The following is a 17,126-nucleotide window of genomic DNA, read 5'->3' as shown; positions in this document are numbered from 1 at the left end:
GACCCTCATCCCTGTGTTCTGAAGAGTGATCAGATCTCAATGCAGGCTGATAGAGTGTCTGCTTCACCTTTGTAGGAGATGATGCTGTCACATATCTCCTTGAAGATTTGTGCAAGGCGTGCAGCACGAGCCACTTCAATGTTCTCTTCAGCTGCAGCCAAGCGCCGTGTTCGCACAGAACGGGAGGTTTGCAGGGCTGAGAACTGGGTCATGAAGACATCTGAAAGAACGGACAAAGAACAACCTTTATACAGAAGTTCTACCTCAAGAGGAACTAATGTCCTTCTCAAATTGAATACTTAAGATGACGCCAGATGGTGTCTCCTCTCCTGCACCAAGTTCAGAAGCATATTTCCTGTTAGCATTGACACTGATTTGGGTTACAATAAAAAGTAAAGGGTCAGATTCACTGGTAGTCTCTGGCTGTTTTGTGCTGCTCTAGCCAGCTAAGCTGGATTTATGGCTATGTTGTGTTGCTAGAGCGGGAAAAAAGGAACCAGAACAAACTAGGGAATGTGAACGAAGGCATGTGGGTCCCAATTTCTCACTTAGCCGCCAGAGGGGAGCCAAAAGCTGGAATGGGGTTGCATGGGTATAACTGAGGGTAGGATCTGATCTTCTGAATGGAGTGGTGTTTTGGAGAGGGGTTTGTAGCTTTCCTTTGGCCGCCACATGTCCCATCCCCATAACAGATGGCAAGCCAGAAAACCTTGTTTCCCAAAGACCTAAACTCAGAGATCCTCACTGTTATGAGGATAATGAGAACTCTCAGAGTTAGCATGGATTGCTGCTGCAGGTGCTGAGCAGCTCTCTTCTCATTAAGGACCAATCCTGCCCTGCATTATTTATGCTGTTATGCCAATTCCCTAAAATGGCCACATCAGGTTTCTCCTTCTCTGAAAAATCACCTGTGGGGAGAGGGGACAGGAATTCCAAATGAACAATAACATTTCCAGTAGGAGCTGTGAGCCTTCAGGATCCTGCACGGGAACACAGGAATTTCTGTACTGAATCGACCAGCGGTCTATCCAGTCCAGTCCCTGGCTCTGACAATGGCCAATACCAGATGCTTCAGAGGAAAATGTAAAACTTCATAAAGAAGAAGAATAAAAAAATATGCCTGTAGAGGGAGTTTTTTCCTCACTCAGAGTGACACTGAAAACAGATCTGTACATAAACACCCCGATCAGTATTTGAAAACCTATTTGGACTTGGTAGTAACTTTCTATTGGATCTGTGAACTGATTTGAATTATCCATGGCTGTAAACTTTCATACCAATGTGATTTGACTAGGTCCCCCAGAAGAAAGAGGTAACAGCAGGAGACTGTGCAGGCCTCACCAGATTTGATGTTGCCGTCATCACGGCAGATTCCATTCCAGCGGTTATATAATGATGCAGAGTGGATGTTGTCACTGACATGTTTCACTTCCTCTTGTTTTTGCCGAATCTTCTCCCAATTCCGTACCAGAAAAACATGACGTTTTAGCACAAAATTCCTGCAAAAATTAAAAACATGCATTTTCAAATCACCTCACTGTCTTAATGTTGACTATTGGAAGCAGAAGAAAGAAGGCAACAGCTTAGATATTCCCTGATCTATTTGGAAGTACTGTGGGGATCTAATCTATTAATCAGTTAATATCATCTATTATGCAGCACGCCAGAACTCCAACTGAGGTAGTGATGGGAGCCCTTTTTTTCAGATGGGCTCATGACAGTCTAAGGCTTGTTTTCTTGGTGACTTTTGACATGGCTGATCATGTGTTACTGAAATGGTAAATAAGTGATGATGATGGTGTGTCTGGAACTGCCCTCCAGTAGTGTGGTTCTTATTAGTGACAATGGTAATGATAAGTAAGTGCATGTCCAGCAATGAAGAGTTTGAAATGCTGCATCCCTCAAGTTTCTGTTCTGTCACCCCTGTAATACCTCTTGGAGAGATAATTCCTAAACACATCAGATTGCTGATAACACGGTTATAGATTCATAGATTCTAAGGACCATTGTGATCAACTTGTCTGACCTCCTATATAACACAGGCCAGAGAACTTCCCAAAACTAATTCCTAGAGCAGATCTTTTAGAAAAACAACTGCTCTTGATTTAAAAATTGACAGTGATGGCAAATACACCATGGCCCTTGGAAGTTGTTTCAATGGTTGATTACTCTCATTGTTAAAAATTTACAGCTCATTTCCAGTCAATTTGTCTCGCTTCAACTTCCAGCCATTGGATAGTGTTATACCCTTCTCTGCTAGACTGAAGAGCTGTTGATTAAATATTTGTTCACCATGTAGGTACTTTTAGACTGCAATCAAGGCGACCCTTAATCTTCTCTTTGTTAAACTAAACAGATAGACTCAAGGAGCTCCATCACTAGAAGATACTTTTCTAATCCTTTAATCATTTTTGTGGCTCTTCTCTGAACTCTCTCAACTTTATTAATCTCCTTCTTGAATTGTGGACACTGGAACTGGACACAGTATTCCAGAAGCAGTCAGATTAATGCCAAAACCAGAGGTAAAATAACCTCTCCACTTCTACTCAAGATTCCTATTTATGTATCCAAAGATCACATTAGCTCTTTTGGCCATAGCTAATGTTCAGCTGATAATCCCTAAATCTTTTTCAGAGTTACTGATAGAATCTCCCATTCTATAGTATGGCCTACACTCTTTGTTCCTAGATGTATACATTTACATTTAGCCATATTAGACCACATATTGCTTATTTGCACCCAGCTTACCAAAGATCTAGATTGCTCTGTATCAGTGTCCTGTCCTCTTCATTATTTAGCACTGCCCCGATTTCTGTGTCATCTGCAAACTTTATCAGTGACCATGTTAAATGGCATAGGACCAAGAACCGACCCCTGCAGGACCCCGCTAGAAACACACTCGTTTAGTGACTGCCCCCATTTACAATTACATTTTAAGACCTATCCATTTAGTCATTTTTAATCCATTTAATGTGTGCCATGTTAATTTTATAGCTTTCTATTTTTTAATCAAAATGTCATGCGGTACCAAGTTAAATGCCTTACAAAAGTGTAAGCATATTATATGAACCCTATTATATTTATCAACCAAACGTGTAATCTCATAAAAAAAGGTATGAGGTTAGTTTGATGGGATCTATTTTCCATAAACCCATGTTGATTGACATTAATTATATTATCCTCCTTTAATTCTTTATTAATTGAGTCCTGCATCAGTCACTCTATTATCTTGCTTTGTGAATCCTGATAGCCTCTCTTGGAGGGACTACCTTAAAGACAGAATTCTAGCTTCTGGGTAAGGAGCATCAGTATGAGGAGGGTCTCTTTTCCTTTGTGTCCCCACTCACAATGGGGTATCTTTGGAAGTTATGAAGTAGGTTTCATTATTTTCAGTCACATTCTTTCCATGAAAAGGAAGGTTATTTACATTACACAGCTTTGATTTTCAGCAGCATAATTTGTACAGGCTGTGCACTTACCAGTATTTACCCTATGATAACTTTACCCAAGAAACACATGTATTCCCAGCAAGGGGCCATTATTTTCCTTTCCACTTACTAGGGACTATAGCTTGGTTGCCACTTGCAGTTGCTGCAGATTGCAGCTACTGATTGCCCAAAAGGTCTAAGAGCTGACATCACATCATGCCTGCCACCCTGCGTTATTTATGCTGACTGCCTGAAGAAGTAGTTGACTGAGTTTAAGGTGGTCCTGTTGGTCTGTGGAATGGGTCAGAAAGTGGATCTGAGCAAACTGTAAGGGACTGGGGAACAGGCAGTCTGGCTTAGTGATCACAGCTGGGCTGGGGTCCACACGTCAGGGACATGAACAAGGGTTGGAGGAATCACTAGAGCCAGGTTCAATAAGCATGAGTCAGGATCAAAGTCAGGCCAGGGTCAGAGACCAGAGATAGTACCAGGCTGAAGTCAGAGTCAAAGCCAAGCTGGAGTCTGAGTCTGGAGATTGCAGGTAGTAGGAGGCTGGAGTCAGGAGGCAAGGGTCAGGGTCAGAGTCATGCTGGGATCAGAGACCACAGATCAGAAGCTGTGGTAAGGTCTGGAATTGCAGCAGGCCCAAAGTCAGACAGCTCCACCAGTCTGACACCCTCCAGGGTTAAATAGGGCGTTTGGCAGAGGGCCGTAGGGTACTGTCACTCTGGGTCCCTTGGGCAGTACTTCCTGCGGTGCCTACTCTCTACAGTGCTCCCTGGCCATGGATCTGAATGGCCCCCTGGTGGCACTGTGGGAATGTCAGCTGTCCCAGGCTCTTCAGACCCAGGTTCTACTCCATGGATCCTTACACCCTCATCCTGATGGTAATCTGTGCCCTGACAGTTCCACCACTGTATTGGTGAACAATGCTAAGGTGTAGAACTTGCTCTCCTGGCACATCTCTCCCCACTTTTAATATATGCTTCATAAAAAACATTACACATTCTCTCCCTACTATTTTCCTTTCTAAAGAGGTCTTAATCAATGCATCAGGCCAAACTGCTGCCTGCCCTGTTCTACTCATTGCCAGCCATACTAATGCAATGAATTTTGTTAGTTGCACAGGAAGAACCTTTGTGTGGTTGGTTCCACTCAAACCAGCACTTCATGTTGATTGCTGCTGTTCTGGCAGGGGATCTGCTCTTAGCAAAGCAGAAACAGAGAGCAGGTTGAGGCATTCCACACTGGTCTGAACAGGTGTGCCTGATTCCAGGAGTAACTTTTAGTAACACATTACCCAGGAGCAATGTGAACACTGATGCAGTGTGTGCATTCTCCACCCCACTAGTAATGACCCATTCTAAAACAGCGAAAACAGCGATTGGAAAGGCCGTTCTAAGACCAATGCCACAATTTCAGATTAAGGACAACAGATCCTATCTGATCCACAACAGATCCTAATATTTAATCTATTTAACACAGATCCCAGCACCCCTTCTTCTTCAACTGGACATTCTGTGATGCCTTATTTTATGGAGAAAAGATTCATTTTGATTTTACAGCAATCCTGCATTGCCAGGGAGAAAAACAACACTGAAATCCTTCCTTACCTTTCTCTGTTGGACATGGGCTTCATCTGAAGCTGTGGGGTCAACCTGGTTGGTGTGTTCACACTTTCACTAGTCTCCTCTGGAATGTGGCCCCTCTGTAAAATAGATAATTCTGGTGAGAAAAACCAAGGACAAATGGTATGGCAATTCATTTGAGTAACAATCTCTGAACATTGTTTCTCCAGTTTTCTATGCACATATATAACAAATATGCTTCACCTTGGTCTGGCTGAAACAAACTGACTTCCCTATAACCTGTCTATGAAAGAAGACTTGGCTACAGTACTCACCCCCTTCTTTAGTTTGTGCTTTGACTTTCTCTTCTCTTTCGATCGTCCAGGCCTTCTGTGTGTGGTTACAGGCTGGGTGGTTTTGCCTGAGAGTCCATTCATTCGCTGACTCTTGCCCCCAATTATTCCTCTGCATTTGTCAAAACCACACTTGCAGAGTTGCTTTGAAGTAAAAAGAAGAATTATTTTTTAATAAAATCACAACAATGGAAAAATCTGTCAGTATTACCAAATACCAGCTCACGCACATATAGCACAGTGTGGCCTTATTAATAACCCCTAATCTGCACAGAATTGTTCATCTTTTGTGAGACTCATCTAGGTTTAGTAGTGCGAGCCTCACCTGTTTTTCAACATTAAATGAGTGAAAATTGTAGTCATAAGTCAGTTCTGTACCAGCAGGCATGTCCTTAAGTGCGTACAACCCAATCCGGTAGACACCATTAACAGACCTGTAGAGAAAATATAATGAAAAATGTCCTGGCTTTTATCATCGTACAGGGGCCGCAAGGTCTGGAGGTGGTGGCCAAAAGAATTGGTGCTGGGGCAAAATTAGGCTTGTCCACACAGTGCAAGCGTTGAGAGGTGGGAAACAGCATTTTCATCGGGCCTTGAGCCAAACATTCCTCATTTTTACCATTCTCTCCTGCTTATCCCTCTCCCTACAAAGCCCTTCAAGGAACATTAAATGTATACTTCACTTACAAAGAGCAGGAAATTGTGGCTTCAAAGTGAGAGGAGTCACAAATCACATGAGGCACCACAAATTAAAAAACCACCCCCCCGCACCAAAATTCACTTATTTTCAGGGCTTCATTCTGAACCAGAAACTAACACTTGACCTCACATTATCATTGAATATATCTATTAATAATATTACTTTCCATATTGTTTCTGTATTGAATTTTCATGTTCATATAAAGGAAAAACTAATTAGCACTGGGTAAAGCTGCACTAGGTACAGACAAGCATGGCAAGCTTCCACACCATGCTATCCTTATTATAAAGCCTATTATGCTCACCCAACATTCCAGTTTAAAGCCACCCCTGCAAATCTCTGCTAATACACTCAATCCCTACCCGCTGTATTTCCTGCTATCCTAACACTAGGGTCTTTCCTAAGTAGAGAATAGTGGTCACAGATAGTGGTAAATTCTGACTATTTTACTATTATCCTAACTCACAAATACATTTGAACTGCCAGAGGGGAAAAGCATATGGATTTATTTTACTGCACCATCTAGTCTTAATGATTTATTATATCATAACAACATGACATACATAATGTAGGAGCTTCCATACCAGAACAGACTATTTAGATCCATGTAGGACAGCAGCCTGCCTCAGATGTGACATTACCTGACAGCAATACAAATCTTACACAATACAAGATCCTTAGTCAATATTTTGATGTTGTTTCAATCTCTGCCCAACTCATCTTTTCCCTATTTCGAGACCAACTTCTCTAAGATGCTCATCCTATCTACATTTTAACCACGGATATAGCCAGAGGTCCAGCATGTAGAGTATTTGTTTCTTACCATTTCTGCATTTCGCAGTTAGGATTACAGCTGTGGTTGATAAATCGAGCCTCGTTGCCCATGCGATAGCTGTCAATCACCATCCCACTGTCTAAGTTCAGGCAATAATGATCACTATGATTATGGTACTGTTCAATCATCCGGTTCCTAGAAAGCAACACAGGAAAGTTCTTGTGATTCCAACTGTCAAAGCAAAGCAGACACATAGTTACTATGGAAATAGAGTGTGCAGGAACTCTGGGAGGTGGCTTTAGAGAGACAATTGTAACACTTTACATTTACATCCAGAGATAGAGGATAAGCATTGTCATCTCTGTTTTTACAGATGAGGTAACTGAAGCACAGACAAGGGCAGCGTACTTGACCAAGATCATGACGGAGCTGGGATTAGAATTTGGGAGCTGTTCCCTCCAGACCATGCTGTCTCGTGTTATGCAAATTAATTGTACAGATTTCATCTTTGTCTCATGCATGTGGAAGAGGACTGTGCAAGTACAATTGGAATCCTGTACAGAGCTTGTTTCTGTATCAAATTCATATTCACTTGTGGCATTGGGCATTTACAGAACAGATGTTGCAGGCACTATGTTGCAGAGGCTAATCACCTTTCTCAGTTTGACTGAAGAAAAGTTTATTGATTAAAATTATAAATTCTATGGGTTCTACCTGGTGCTAGTGGATAGAAAAATACTGTCCCTTCTTTCCCTCCTCATACTTAGTAACTAATTCCCTATAGGGGATAACGTGTTCTCAGAGCTACTTAGTGAGTCTGCCATTTGAAACAGTAATTACAAGTTTCTACCTGAATTCTTGTTCACTAACAACTTCTCCCAAATATTCAATGATAAACTGTCCTGCTTTCAGGGGCTCTTTGGTACGAATACCCCATCCTTTCTCTTCAGCACGGAAACGTTCCAGACACTGCACCCACTCATGCCGCTGAATCCGCTGGTTACAACATTGTTCACCACAAGGGCAAGTGTTAGGGGAACACTCAGCAAAGATCATCCTAAAATCAAAGACAAACAAGCTAAAAGAAAATGGTAAACATACATGGAGAGCTGCTGTCAAAGCAAAACATGCAGTAAATCCCGTTAAAGGGGTCACTTTTCCCCAAATCTCTGACAATGGGATACCCTTTCCTTCCTCTGTCACAAAACTGATACTATCTCAGTCCCAGTTCCTATCTCAGAAGTAGCAATACAATGAGCTGTCTATCACATGGAAGTTTGTAGGTCTACACATCCAAGTGAAGATGCAGAGCCAAAAAAACCTCTAATTAGAGCTGACTAGGAATTTTTGACACAGCTTTTTTTGGTTGTAAAATGGCAATCTATCAAAACAGAAATTGTTCCTGGAAAAGGACTGGTTTCAGTGAATTTCTCAGTTCAAAAATTTTTTGGAAACAAGTTTAGAAAATCTGGAAATGTCTCATTTCAATATTTTCAAAATGAAAACTTATGGTTATAGGTTCAAAATGCCTTTTTGTTTCAAAAGTTAAACTAATTATAATACAATTGTCTTGTTTAAATAAAAAGGTCGAAACTGAAATTAAACATTTTGATTGATCTAAAATGTTTTTTTTTCAGATTAATTTGTAAACATTTTTGAGATTTGAATTTTGAGTTCTGATTGGGGATGAATTTTTTGAGATTTTGAAAAATCTTCCCAGGATCAGAAAAGAATTTCCTGCTCAGCTCTACCACTACTATGCTTCTTACAGGGGCACGTGGCATAATTTATGTATAGCATTTCAACAGAGTCCAGTCCTGATTCTCCACTCTTTTATGTCAGTTTAGCTGGTGTGCAATTTCAACAAAGTCACATCATGGAGAAAAGAATCAGGTTCAATATCTCTTGCATTTTGACTGGCTAGTAAAAGGTATAGAAATCCCTTACACTAATCTCTGGATACCTATTATAAATTTGTGCAACCTGTTTTTTTCAGAGTCGCCAACATTTTTTCCCCACCTTGTTGAATGATCCATTGGGAGAATGCTATGGTTTTAATCCTGAGAAGGAGATTATGGATTGGCTCTGCTTCTGGGATGATAAACAACAACATTTTTGGTACAGTGTTCCATTTTAATTCTTCTAGTTATGCTGTAATACAGGCCTGAACTGGAAAGGGCAGTGGACTCTATGACAATATTCAAAGGAGGATGAGTAAACTGCAGATGCTTCATTTGGGGGATGTGTTATGCTGAACAGGAAGACCTGATCTTTTCACACTTTCTGGGATTAAACATTAGAAAATTTAAATAAATTCTTAGAAAAATTTCATTTTTTCTAATCTCACTTTGTTGAATGGCAGGAGAGCTGTGAGGGACAGGAGCACTGGGGAGATAGGGTGTCGTTTAGATTCAGGAACAATGGAAAATTAATGAAATTATCATTTTTAAAAAAGATAACCTCTTTGGTAACCTAAAGTATCCGAGAGTGCTAAAGGAATTGGCGGCTGTGATTGCAGAGCCATTGGCCACTATCTTTGAAAACTCATGGCGATCGGGAGAAGTCCCGGACGACTGGAAAAAGGCTAATGTAGTGCCCATCTTTAAAAAAGGGAAGAAGGAGGATCCTGGGAACTACAGGCCAGTCAGCCTCACCTCAGTCCCTGGAAAAATCATGGAGCAGGTCCTCAAGGAATCAATCCTGAAGCACTTACACGAGAGGAAAGTGATCAGGAACAGTCAGCATGGATTCACCAAGGGAAGGTCATGCCTGACTAATCTAATCGCCTTCTATGATGAGATTACTGGTTCTGTGGATGAAGGAAAAGCAGTGGATGTATTGTTTCTTGACTTTAGCAAAGCTTTTGACACGGTCTGCCACAGTATTCTTGTCAGCAAGTTAAAGAAGTATGGGCTGGATGAATGCACTATAAGGTGGGTAGAAAGTTGGCTAGATTGTCGGGCTCAACAGGTAGTGATCAATGGCTCCATGTCTAGATGGCAGCCGGTATCAAGTGGAGTGCCCCAAGCGTCGGTCCTGAGGCCGGTTTTGTTCAATATCTTCATAAATGATCTGGAGGATGGTGTGGATTGCACTCTCAGCAAATTTGCGGATGATACTAAACTAGGAGGAGTGGTAGATACGGTGGCAGGTAGGGATAGGATACAGAGGGACCTAGAAAAATTGGAGGATTGGGCCAAAAGAAATCTGATGAGGTTCAACAAGGATAAGTGCAGGGTCCTGCACTTAGGACGGAAGAATCCAATGCACCGCTACAGACTAGGAACCGAATGGCTAGGCAGCAGTTCTGCAGAAAAGGACCTAGGGGTGACAGTGGATGAGAAGCTGGATATGAGTCAACAGTGTGCCCTTGTTGACAAGAAGGCCAATGGCATCTTGGGATGTATAAGTAGGGTATAGCCAGCAGATCAAGGGACGTGATCGTTTCCCTCTATTCGACATTGGTGAGGCCTCATCTGGAGTACTGTGTCCAGTTTTGGGCCCCACATTACAAGAAGGATGTGGAAAAACTGGAGAGAGTCCAGCGAAGGGCAACAAAGATGATTAGAGGTCTGGAACACATGACTTATGAGGAGAGGCTGAGGGAACTGGGATTGTTTAGTCTGCAGAAGAGAAGAATGAGGGGGGATTTGATAGCTGCTTTCAACTACCTGAGAGGTGGTTCCAAAGAGGATGGTTCTAGACTATTCTCAGTGGTAGAAGATGACAGGACAAGGAGTAATGGTCTCAAGTTGCAGTGGGGGAGGTTTAAGTTGGATATTAGGAAAAACTTTTTCACTAGGAGGGTGGTAAAACACTGGAATGAGTTACCTAGGGAGGTGGTAGAATCTCCTTCCTTAGAAGTTTTTAAGGTCAGGCTTGACAAAGCCCTGGCTGGGATGATTTAATTGGGGATTGGTCCTGCTTTGAGCAGGGGGTTGGACTAGATGACCTCCTGAGGTCCCTTCCAACCCTGATATTCTATGATTCTATGATTATGCAGACTAGAGCTGTGCTTAGCACACAAGAGCTGAAGAACTTTCATAAGCAAAGTTGATTTAATCATAATGAAATGGCAAATTAGTCGAAGATGTTATTTGATTACTAGTCTCTAAGACTGAAGAAATGTCATGCTCTTCCCTACAGAGAACTGTTCTGGGTAGTCATGAATGGAATCCAAAATCCCTATAACGTGTCTCTGTTCTTACTTTCTTCCTGGCTCTTCTCTTTGTGATAATTACTACATTCCGTGTCTCTTCTCCTCATGGGATTCCTGTTCTTTCTTCATACCTTCCCTTCCCTCCCGAGTCATCCATTTCCAGCTCCATCAGCAACTGCTCTTTTCTGAACATAGATATGACCTCAGAACAACTGAGAGATTCCTTCCAGTCCTCAAACTAAAGTTCTTCAAAAGGAAACATCAAAAGAATGGCTTCTACTATTGTCCATGGAATAACATGGGTCTTTGAAAGCTTCAAGCACAGCCCAATAGACTGCTTTCCTGCCTGAGGAAGGGAAAGAAATAGCATGCTCTCTTATTATTAAAGCGGTAGCTAGTAAAGGAAACTATGCTATATGCTTCTGTATCCACACTTTGTTGTACTGGGATCATTTCAGACTGATGAGCTTCTGATCACACCCAGCACATCTCTTTAACTTTCAAATAGTATCAGTTTATGGGGATTAGCCTGTTCAGGGGAATTCCCTTATTCTGCTTAATCAGCACATTTCCTACCTGTTAAGACAGTCATCTAAACAGCCCTTTCCATTGCCATCATCTGGTTTCTTACAATTGCAGGTGGTGGCCTCATAGCCAGAAAGAGGCTTAACATCTACATAGACGTCTGGAAAAAGAAAAAAGGAAAAGAAATAATTTTTCCAGAATAAAACAGCTATTTGAAATGCTTTCACCCCAATGATAGAAACCTGAGAAGAAGGTGGACGGCCAGTCTTTTATGGAACAGAGGGGTGGTGGAAGAGAGGAAGTCATGTCAAAGTTCCATACTTACACTGCTTAGTGAAAGGCACATGTATAATGACACCCACTATAAAGTAATAAATACAATAAATAATAATAATTAATAAAGTTACTTACTAGAACGGATTTTTTTATAAAGTGGGACATCTGGCTTTTTGTACAACTAAAAGGAAGAAAAAGAAAATTCTTACTTAATACACTGAACAACTGAAGCTGACATTCAGAAGTGTCAGGAAAATGATGGGCATGTTGTTCATATGTATATATTTATGTTAATTACTGGATAATATATGCATAAAGATCAGCTCAGGCTATTTCTCTGTGTACGCACATCAGAGGAGAGATTAAAAATGTATCTGAATAAAAAATACCTAAATTTAGAGAGCTCACTGAACAAAATTTCCAACATGGTTTATTCCTCCATATTGTCTGACACAGCAATCAGGAAAAGTCAAACAGAACATCTATGGAAACAGACATAGCTTTTTGGGATAGTAATATTTCCCTCAGCATTGCAGAGAAAAATACTTATTTAAAATAACTTTGAGTATGGGCACCTGCTCTTGTGGTAGAGCAGTATATTCATACTCAGTACAGTGGTAAGGAGGGGGAATCAGAACTCAGGCCCAAGATCTCTGGGCTGGAACCAAGGGAAATGCAGATCCTTTAGTCAGAATAATTTGCTATATATAAGGAGAGGACAGGAGATAAAACGGAGTTCCCACTGTTACATATTTTCTACATAAGCTATTACAGAACTGGATTTCAGCTTATAATTTAATATATAGTAACATTAATTGCTTCTCCTTTTAATTGTATTTTAAAAGAATAATTACAATTCACTTTCTGTGTGTACTGCACTAGTAGCCCCTTTCAGTATCAACTGTCTCAGACATCATATAACAAAATGATTCTGTAAGTGTTCAGATATTAGGTGCATGAGGAGTGCATACCATTTTTAACTAGGTAATATTATAATATAGATAAGATATTGATAGAGGTAGCTAATCTTAAAGTCAAAGCCAGGAACTCTCCCCAAGTAGAATGTCAACAGCTTTCACTTTTTTAAGATTAGACTTTGGTGGTATTCTGATGAGCACCTGCAGCCACACTACCGTGGGAATTTGTTTAGCTCACTTACATGGCGAGATTACATCTCCTAGAGCTCATTTCTTGCTGTAGAGCTGGAGATGGATTTACCCTGCCTGTGTTAAATCACTGGTGGAGACTTCTCAGTTAAGGAAAAGAAAAGAAATCCCTATTTTTAGGCTTACATTCTTTTTAAAGATCTTTAAAGTGTGTAACTGTTAAACACTCTCTGCACACCCCTCAATATGAAAATTTCAGCTTGCAAGTAAAAAATAAATTCCATTCTGCTGGGACTGATTCAAGAAAAACAAGGCCTGAAATTTCTCAGTGCTGTTGGCAGTACATCTGAATTCTCCTGAGGCGCGTCTAAAACAAGATCCTTATAAAAAGTAAGCAGGCCTCCAAAATAAAAGTCCATAGCAAAATTAAAGATGGGCTTTTTCAGAAACTCAGTAGACTGCTGCTATTTTGCAGTGAAGGGGAAAATGGAAATTGTCCACATTAAATATATATATGCAAATTATTTTTTCTCATTAATGTCAACATGAATATTTACCAATATTCAGAAAATGTTACTGTAGCTGTGGTGTAAGAACCCTAGTCTCTTTCTAGAATTTCTGAATGCAATCTTGGCACTTAGTAACATTTTTGTCTTGTACCTGATTATGTTTCCACTGCCAGAGGATGTCGTACGGCAGCTGGAAGTCTATTCTCTTCTGTCTCAGATACTTCCCTGAAACAAAATTGATTATATGTCACTCATTCACGTATACTCATGAGGAAAGAGGATCATGAATGGGCACAGAGCCCAAATTCTGACAGAGCCCCTCAAATCTCTGAAAATAGTAAAAGGCAGAATAGCAGAAATCCTCAAAGAACATTTTGTTTATTAGGGGCAACACAGGAAACATGTCAGTAAAGAATCCTTCAAAAGCATCGCAACATGCTGGTGTTGTTGGCTTTCCTCTAGTGTCACAGATAGGTTTATTCTTATGGGTATTGAATGAGGTTTTTTCACATTATAACATCCTAAATGTTATTACCAGGGACAGTGTGTACAGTGGGGTCCTGGTGACCCAACAGTTCAGTAACAGATCTTTTCCATTAATCTCTTAAGTGGGGTCACATAAACTGTACTTCCAAATATGAAGATTGGCTTGCTGGGGAAGGTGAGAGGGGAAAGGCACTCTGCTTTCTGTGGAGAGGGGTCTTAAACTGTACTTTGATGACTGACCTTAGAGAGATCATAAAACTCTGATGTTTGCAGCTAAACTCCTGACAACAATGCCAAGATCTCTGCGGGGGTTCTCACAGGAGAGGTCATTGTAAAGCGAGCAACTTTGAAGGCCAGAATACATTTTACAGATATAAAAAGACTTGCCTTTTAATCTTCAAAAATCTATTTTCCCCAAGAAGGTACCTACTCTGGTTTTGCAGTATTTTTCACATTGTAACATCTCAATGTTATTACTGGGACACTATGTAGAGTGGGGTCCTGGTGACCCAAGAGTGCAGTAACAGATCTTTTCCACTTGCAATTTCCAAAGTTGTGCTTTTCGGTCAGGACTTCATTCTGGCATTTGCTCTTCACAATCCTCTTTCCCCAAACAATGTACTAGTATGTAGAGGGTGAGTCTCTCCTCCCTCCCTCCCCCCACCTATGAATGTACTGAAATGGGATCTCAGTTAAGTTTCCAAAAGGTGGGACTATCCTGGATTTTTTCCCAGCCTGACTCAAAGTGAAATTTTCTGATCCATGAAGCCCTGCCCTCTATGTCAGAGAAACATTGTGGAGAATTTATTTTGCCAATCCTCATTAAAAATGTACTTCCTATCAATGTGAGATGTCTGTAAAACAAGCAACTGTTACTCTCCCTTCTGCACATTCTTCTGGAAAATCTGACCAAGTCATCTGATAAAGTACTCAGTTGGATGCTCCTAAGAATCATCTGAGTCCCCTTCAGTGCTCCCCTTGCTCCCAGTATACAGCACTTAGGAGGGCAATTCAAGTGGGTGTACTAAAAATATGGCAAGTAGAAAATGAATAGTGTTCTTAAGCATTCAATCTATTTTACTTTATATTTTCTCAGGAAGGATCATTTTCCCCCTACTTATTTTACCAAACTGAGCATAATTACTATGCGTACACTGTTTATTATAGGACATGAAAAAAGATGTTGGAAGAAAAGAGGAATTCTTTAAGCACTTTTGATTTACTAAATCATACAATGAAGAGAGGAGGAGGCTGGAAGAGACTGAACAGTTTGCATTGAACTACATTTTGTAAAGAGAGACGAGACAGTGGCTGGGTTGGTTCTCAAGTATCTAGACAAGAATTCCAGAACTCTGCCCAGACTTGATTTCTTAACCAATGAGACAGTGAATGGCTCTTTTACTGGCATTATGCTGCATAATTTAACAAGGAGATCTCTAAAAATAATTGTATCTGCCTATGCAGTGCAGGGTTCCAGTATATATGAAGTGCTTCCTGATTCCAAGCTCCACATCTTCATATCACTTCCTCTTTCCTAACCAGTATAAGTGACCTGAATAAAACACTTTCCACAGTATGCATCCGATGAAGTGAGCTGTAGCTCACGAAAGCTTATGCTCAAATAAATTGGTTAGTCTCTAAGGTGCCACAAGTACTCCTTTTCTTTTTGCGAATACAGACTCACACGGCTGTTACTCTGAAACCTGAATAAAACCTGTTGTACAAGTGTTCTTTTTTTGGAGAGGTATCTACAGCCCATCCCACTGCTTTTGTGTAAGAGATATTCCTTCCTATTTCAAAAGTTGGTGTCAAACAGTTAGTAGAGGACACAGATACTACACAGTACAAATCTGTTGTAACTTCCAGAAATGAAGTTACTTAAGGAGACTTACTAAGGAAAACAGCTATCTGACTAGAGGAGAGAAGCACTGTCTCATACATTATTCATCAGTAACTTCTAATTAGGAAATCTCAAATAAAGTTTGATACTCTCTCCTTAATTCTCATTACTGTGCCCAAAGAACTAGAATGATCTAGCACAGATAACAAATATATACAAAAAGTTTCCACAAGCCTAATTTACACAATAGACCAGAGGGGTCAGGAGAATCCATTAGGGTCTAATGTACTAATTCTTAAGCCCATTACACCCTAAGAATACGAACGAGTGCTGAAAATGACTTTCAATAATCGGTTTCCATGAACTGGTATTGACAGTGGCCTAAATGTTAAGTGTAGATTTGACAAGGCCATTCCTAATAACGTTTCAAGGGGACATGATATTGAAAAAACATTTTCAGCAATAGTTCAATTTCTTGGTGTGCATAGAGTTTCTGCCATTAAGAACCTGGCTTCTACAAGTGTCAGGGTTTGATACTGCAAACACCAGGAGTTTTTAAATTAAGATTAAAATGTTGTCCTGTCATTTGTTGGGATACTGCTGCACAGATCTGAAACCAAAAGGGGTGAATATAGATGAAGTGTCAGCCCAATGCCCAAACATCCTGGCTTTCCTGGGTCTAATCAAGCCCTTTCATGTTCCTCTAGCAATAATTTCTGTGGTTTCATTTAGATTCAAATGCATACCTCCATCATTGAGAAAACTGGAAAATAAAAATTGTAATGTTTTCCTTACAACTTACTCTTAAATTAGTTTTTATTTTCAAAGCTTTTTTTTATCCTTAGCAGGTTCCAGGAAACAGCTAAATCTGCTGGGAATTTGCTTTCACTTCTATGACCTCACTGAGTGAAACAAAAGGCCCTTTCAAGTGCCCTGGCACTGAGCCTGGAGAATATGGAACGTTCTCCAGCCCTCATTAAGCAGGCACTAGAAAAGTTATTTGGCAGAGAATTAAACCTTGTAACACTATTCTGTAGTTATACCACTCTCCAGCTACCCAATACAGAGTAATTAAAGCTGCCTTATCTTTATTGCAGAAGTTTGTTTGTGTCTGCTGGTACAAATAAACTGGAGGTTATGGCTTTGTGTGGAAAAAAGAGAACAGGATCATTGCATTGCATACTAAACCTGAGCCTCTAGGGAGACAGTTCAATTGTGGGACAAAGCCACATGAACTAATAAAAAAGGAGGAATTTATTGAGAAAGTTCACAGATTTCTTGTTAATACCTTTAATTCTGAAATTTGAATTCTTAAAAGTTCATGGTTATTGATTTACACATGAAGATCTGTCATATCCTTCAGCTGCTGTTTCATTAAATAAGCTAACCCACAACACAACA

At 40.4% G+C, this 17,126-nt stretch overlaps 1 protein-coding gene across 3 annotated transcripts in view; it reads right to left on the bottom strand.

Annotated features, from left to right (window-relative positions):
* ASH1L (ASH1 like histone lysine methyltransferase) overlaps positions 1-17,126 on the bottom strand; it is a 155,310-nt gene that overhangs the window by 17,472 nt on the left and 120,712 nt on the right. For all 3 annotated transcript variants that reach the window (XM_073323624.1, XM_073323625.1, XM_073323626.1), the window contains 10 exons: positions 13,551-13,624; positions 11,920-11,965; positions 11,560-11,668; positions 7,675-7,881; positions 6,873-7,019; positions 5,675-5,783; positions 5,332-5,493; positions 5,042-5,136; positions 1,342-1,499; positions 68-220 (listed from right to left, as the gene is read on the bottom strand). In XM_073323624.1, the coding sequence (XP_073179725.1) occupies positions 68-220; positions 1,342-1,499; positions 5,042-5,136; positions 5,332-5,493; positions 5,675-5,783; positions 6,873-7,019; positions 7,675-7,881; positions 11,560-11,668; positions 11,920-11,965; positions 13,551-13,624 (1,260 nt within the window). The remainder of the gene's footprint in view (positions 1-67; positions 221-1,341; positions 1,500-5,041; positions 5,137-5,331; positions 5,494-5,674; positions 5,784-6,872; positions 7,020-7,674; positions 7,882-11,559; positions 11,669-11,919; positions 11,966-13,550; positions 13,625-17,126) is intronic.

The sequence above is a fragment of the Lepidochelys kempii genome, chromosome 24 (assembly GCF_965140265.1).
Source record: "Lepidochelys kempii isolate rLepKem1 chromosome 24, rLepKem1.hap2, whole genome shotgun sequence".
Taxonomy (NCBI): Eukaryota; Metazoa; Chordata; order Testudines; family Cheloniidae; genus Lepidochelys; species Lepidochelys kempii.
The sequence above is the reverse complement of the archived record's forward strand: the minus strand, read 5'-3'. Positions and strand labels throughout refer to the sequence as shown.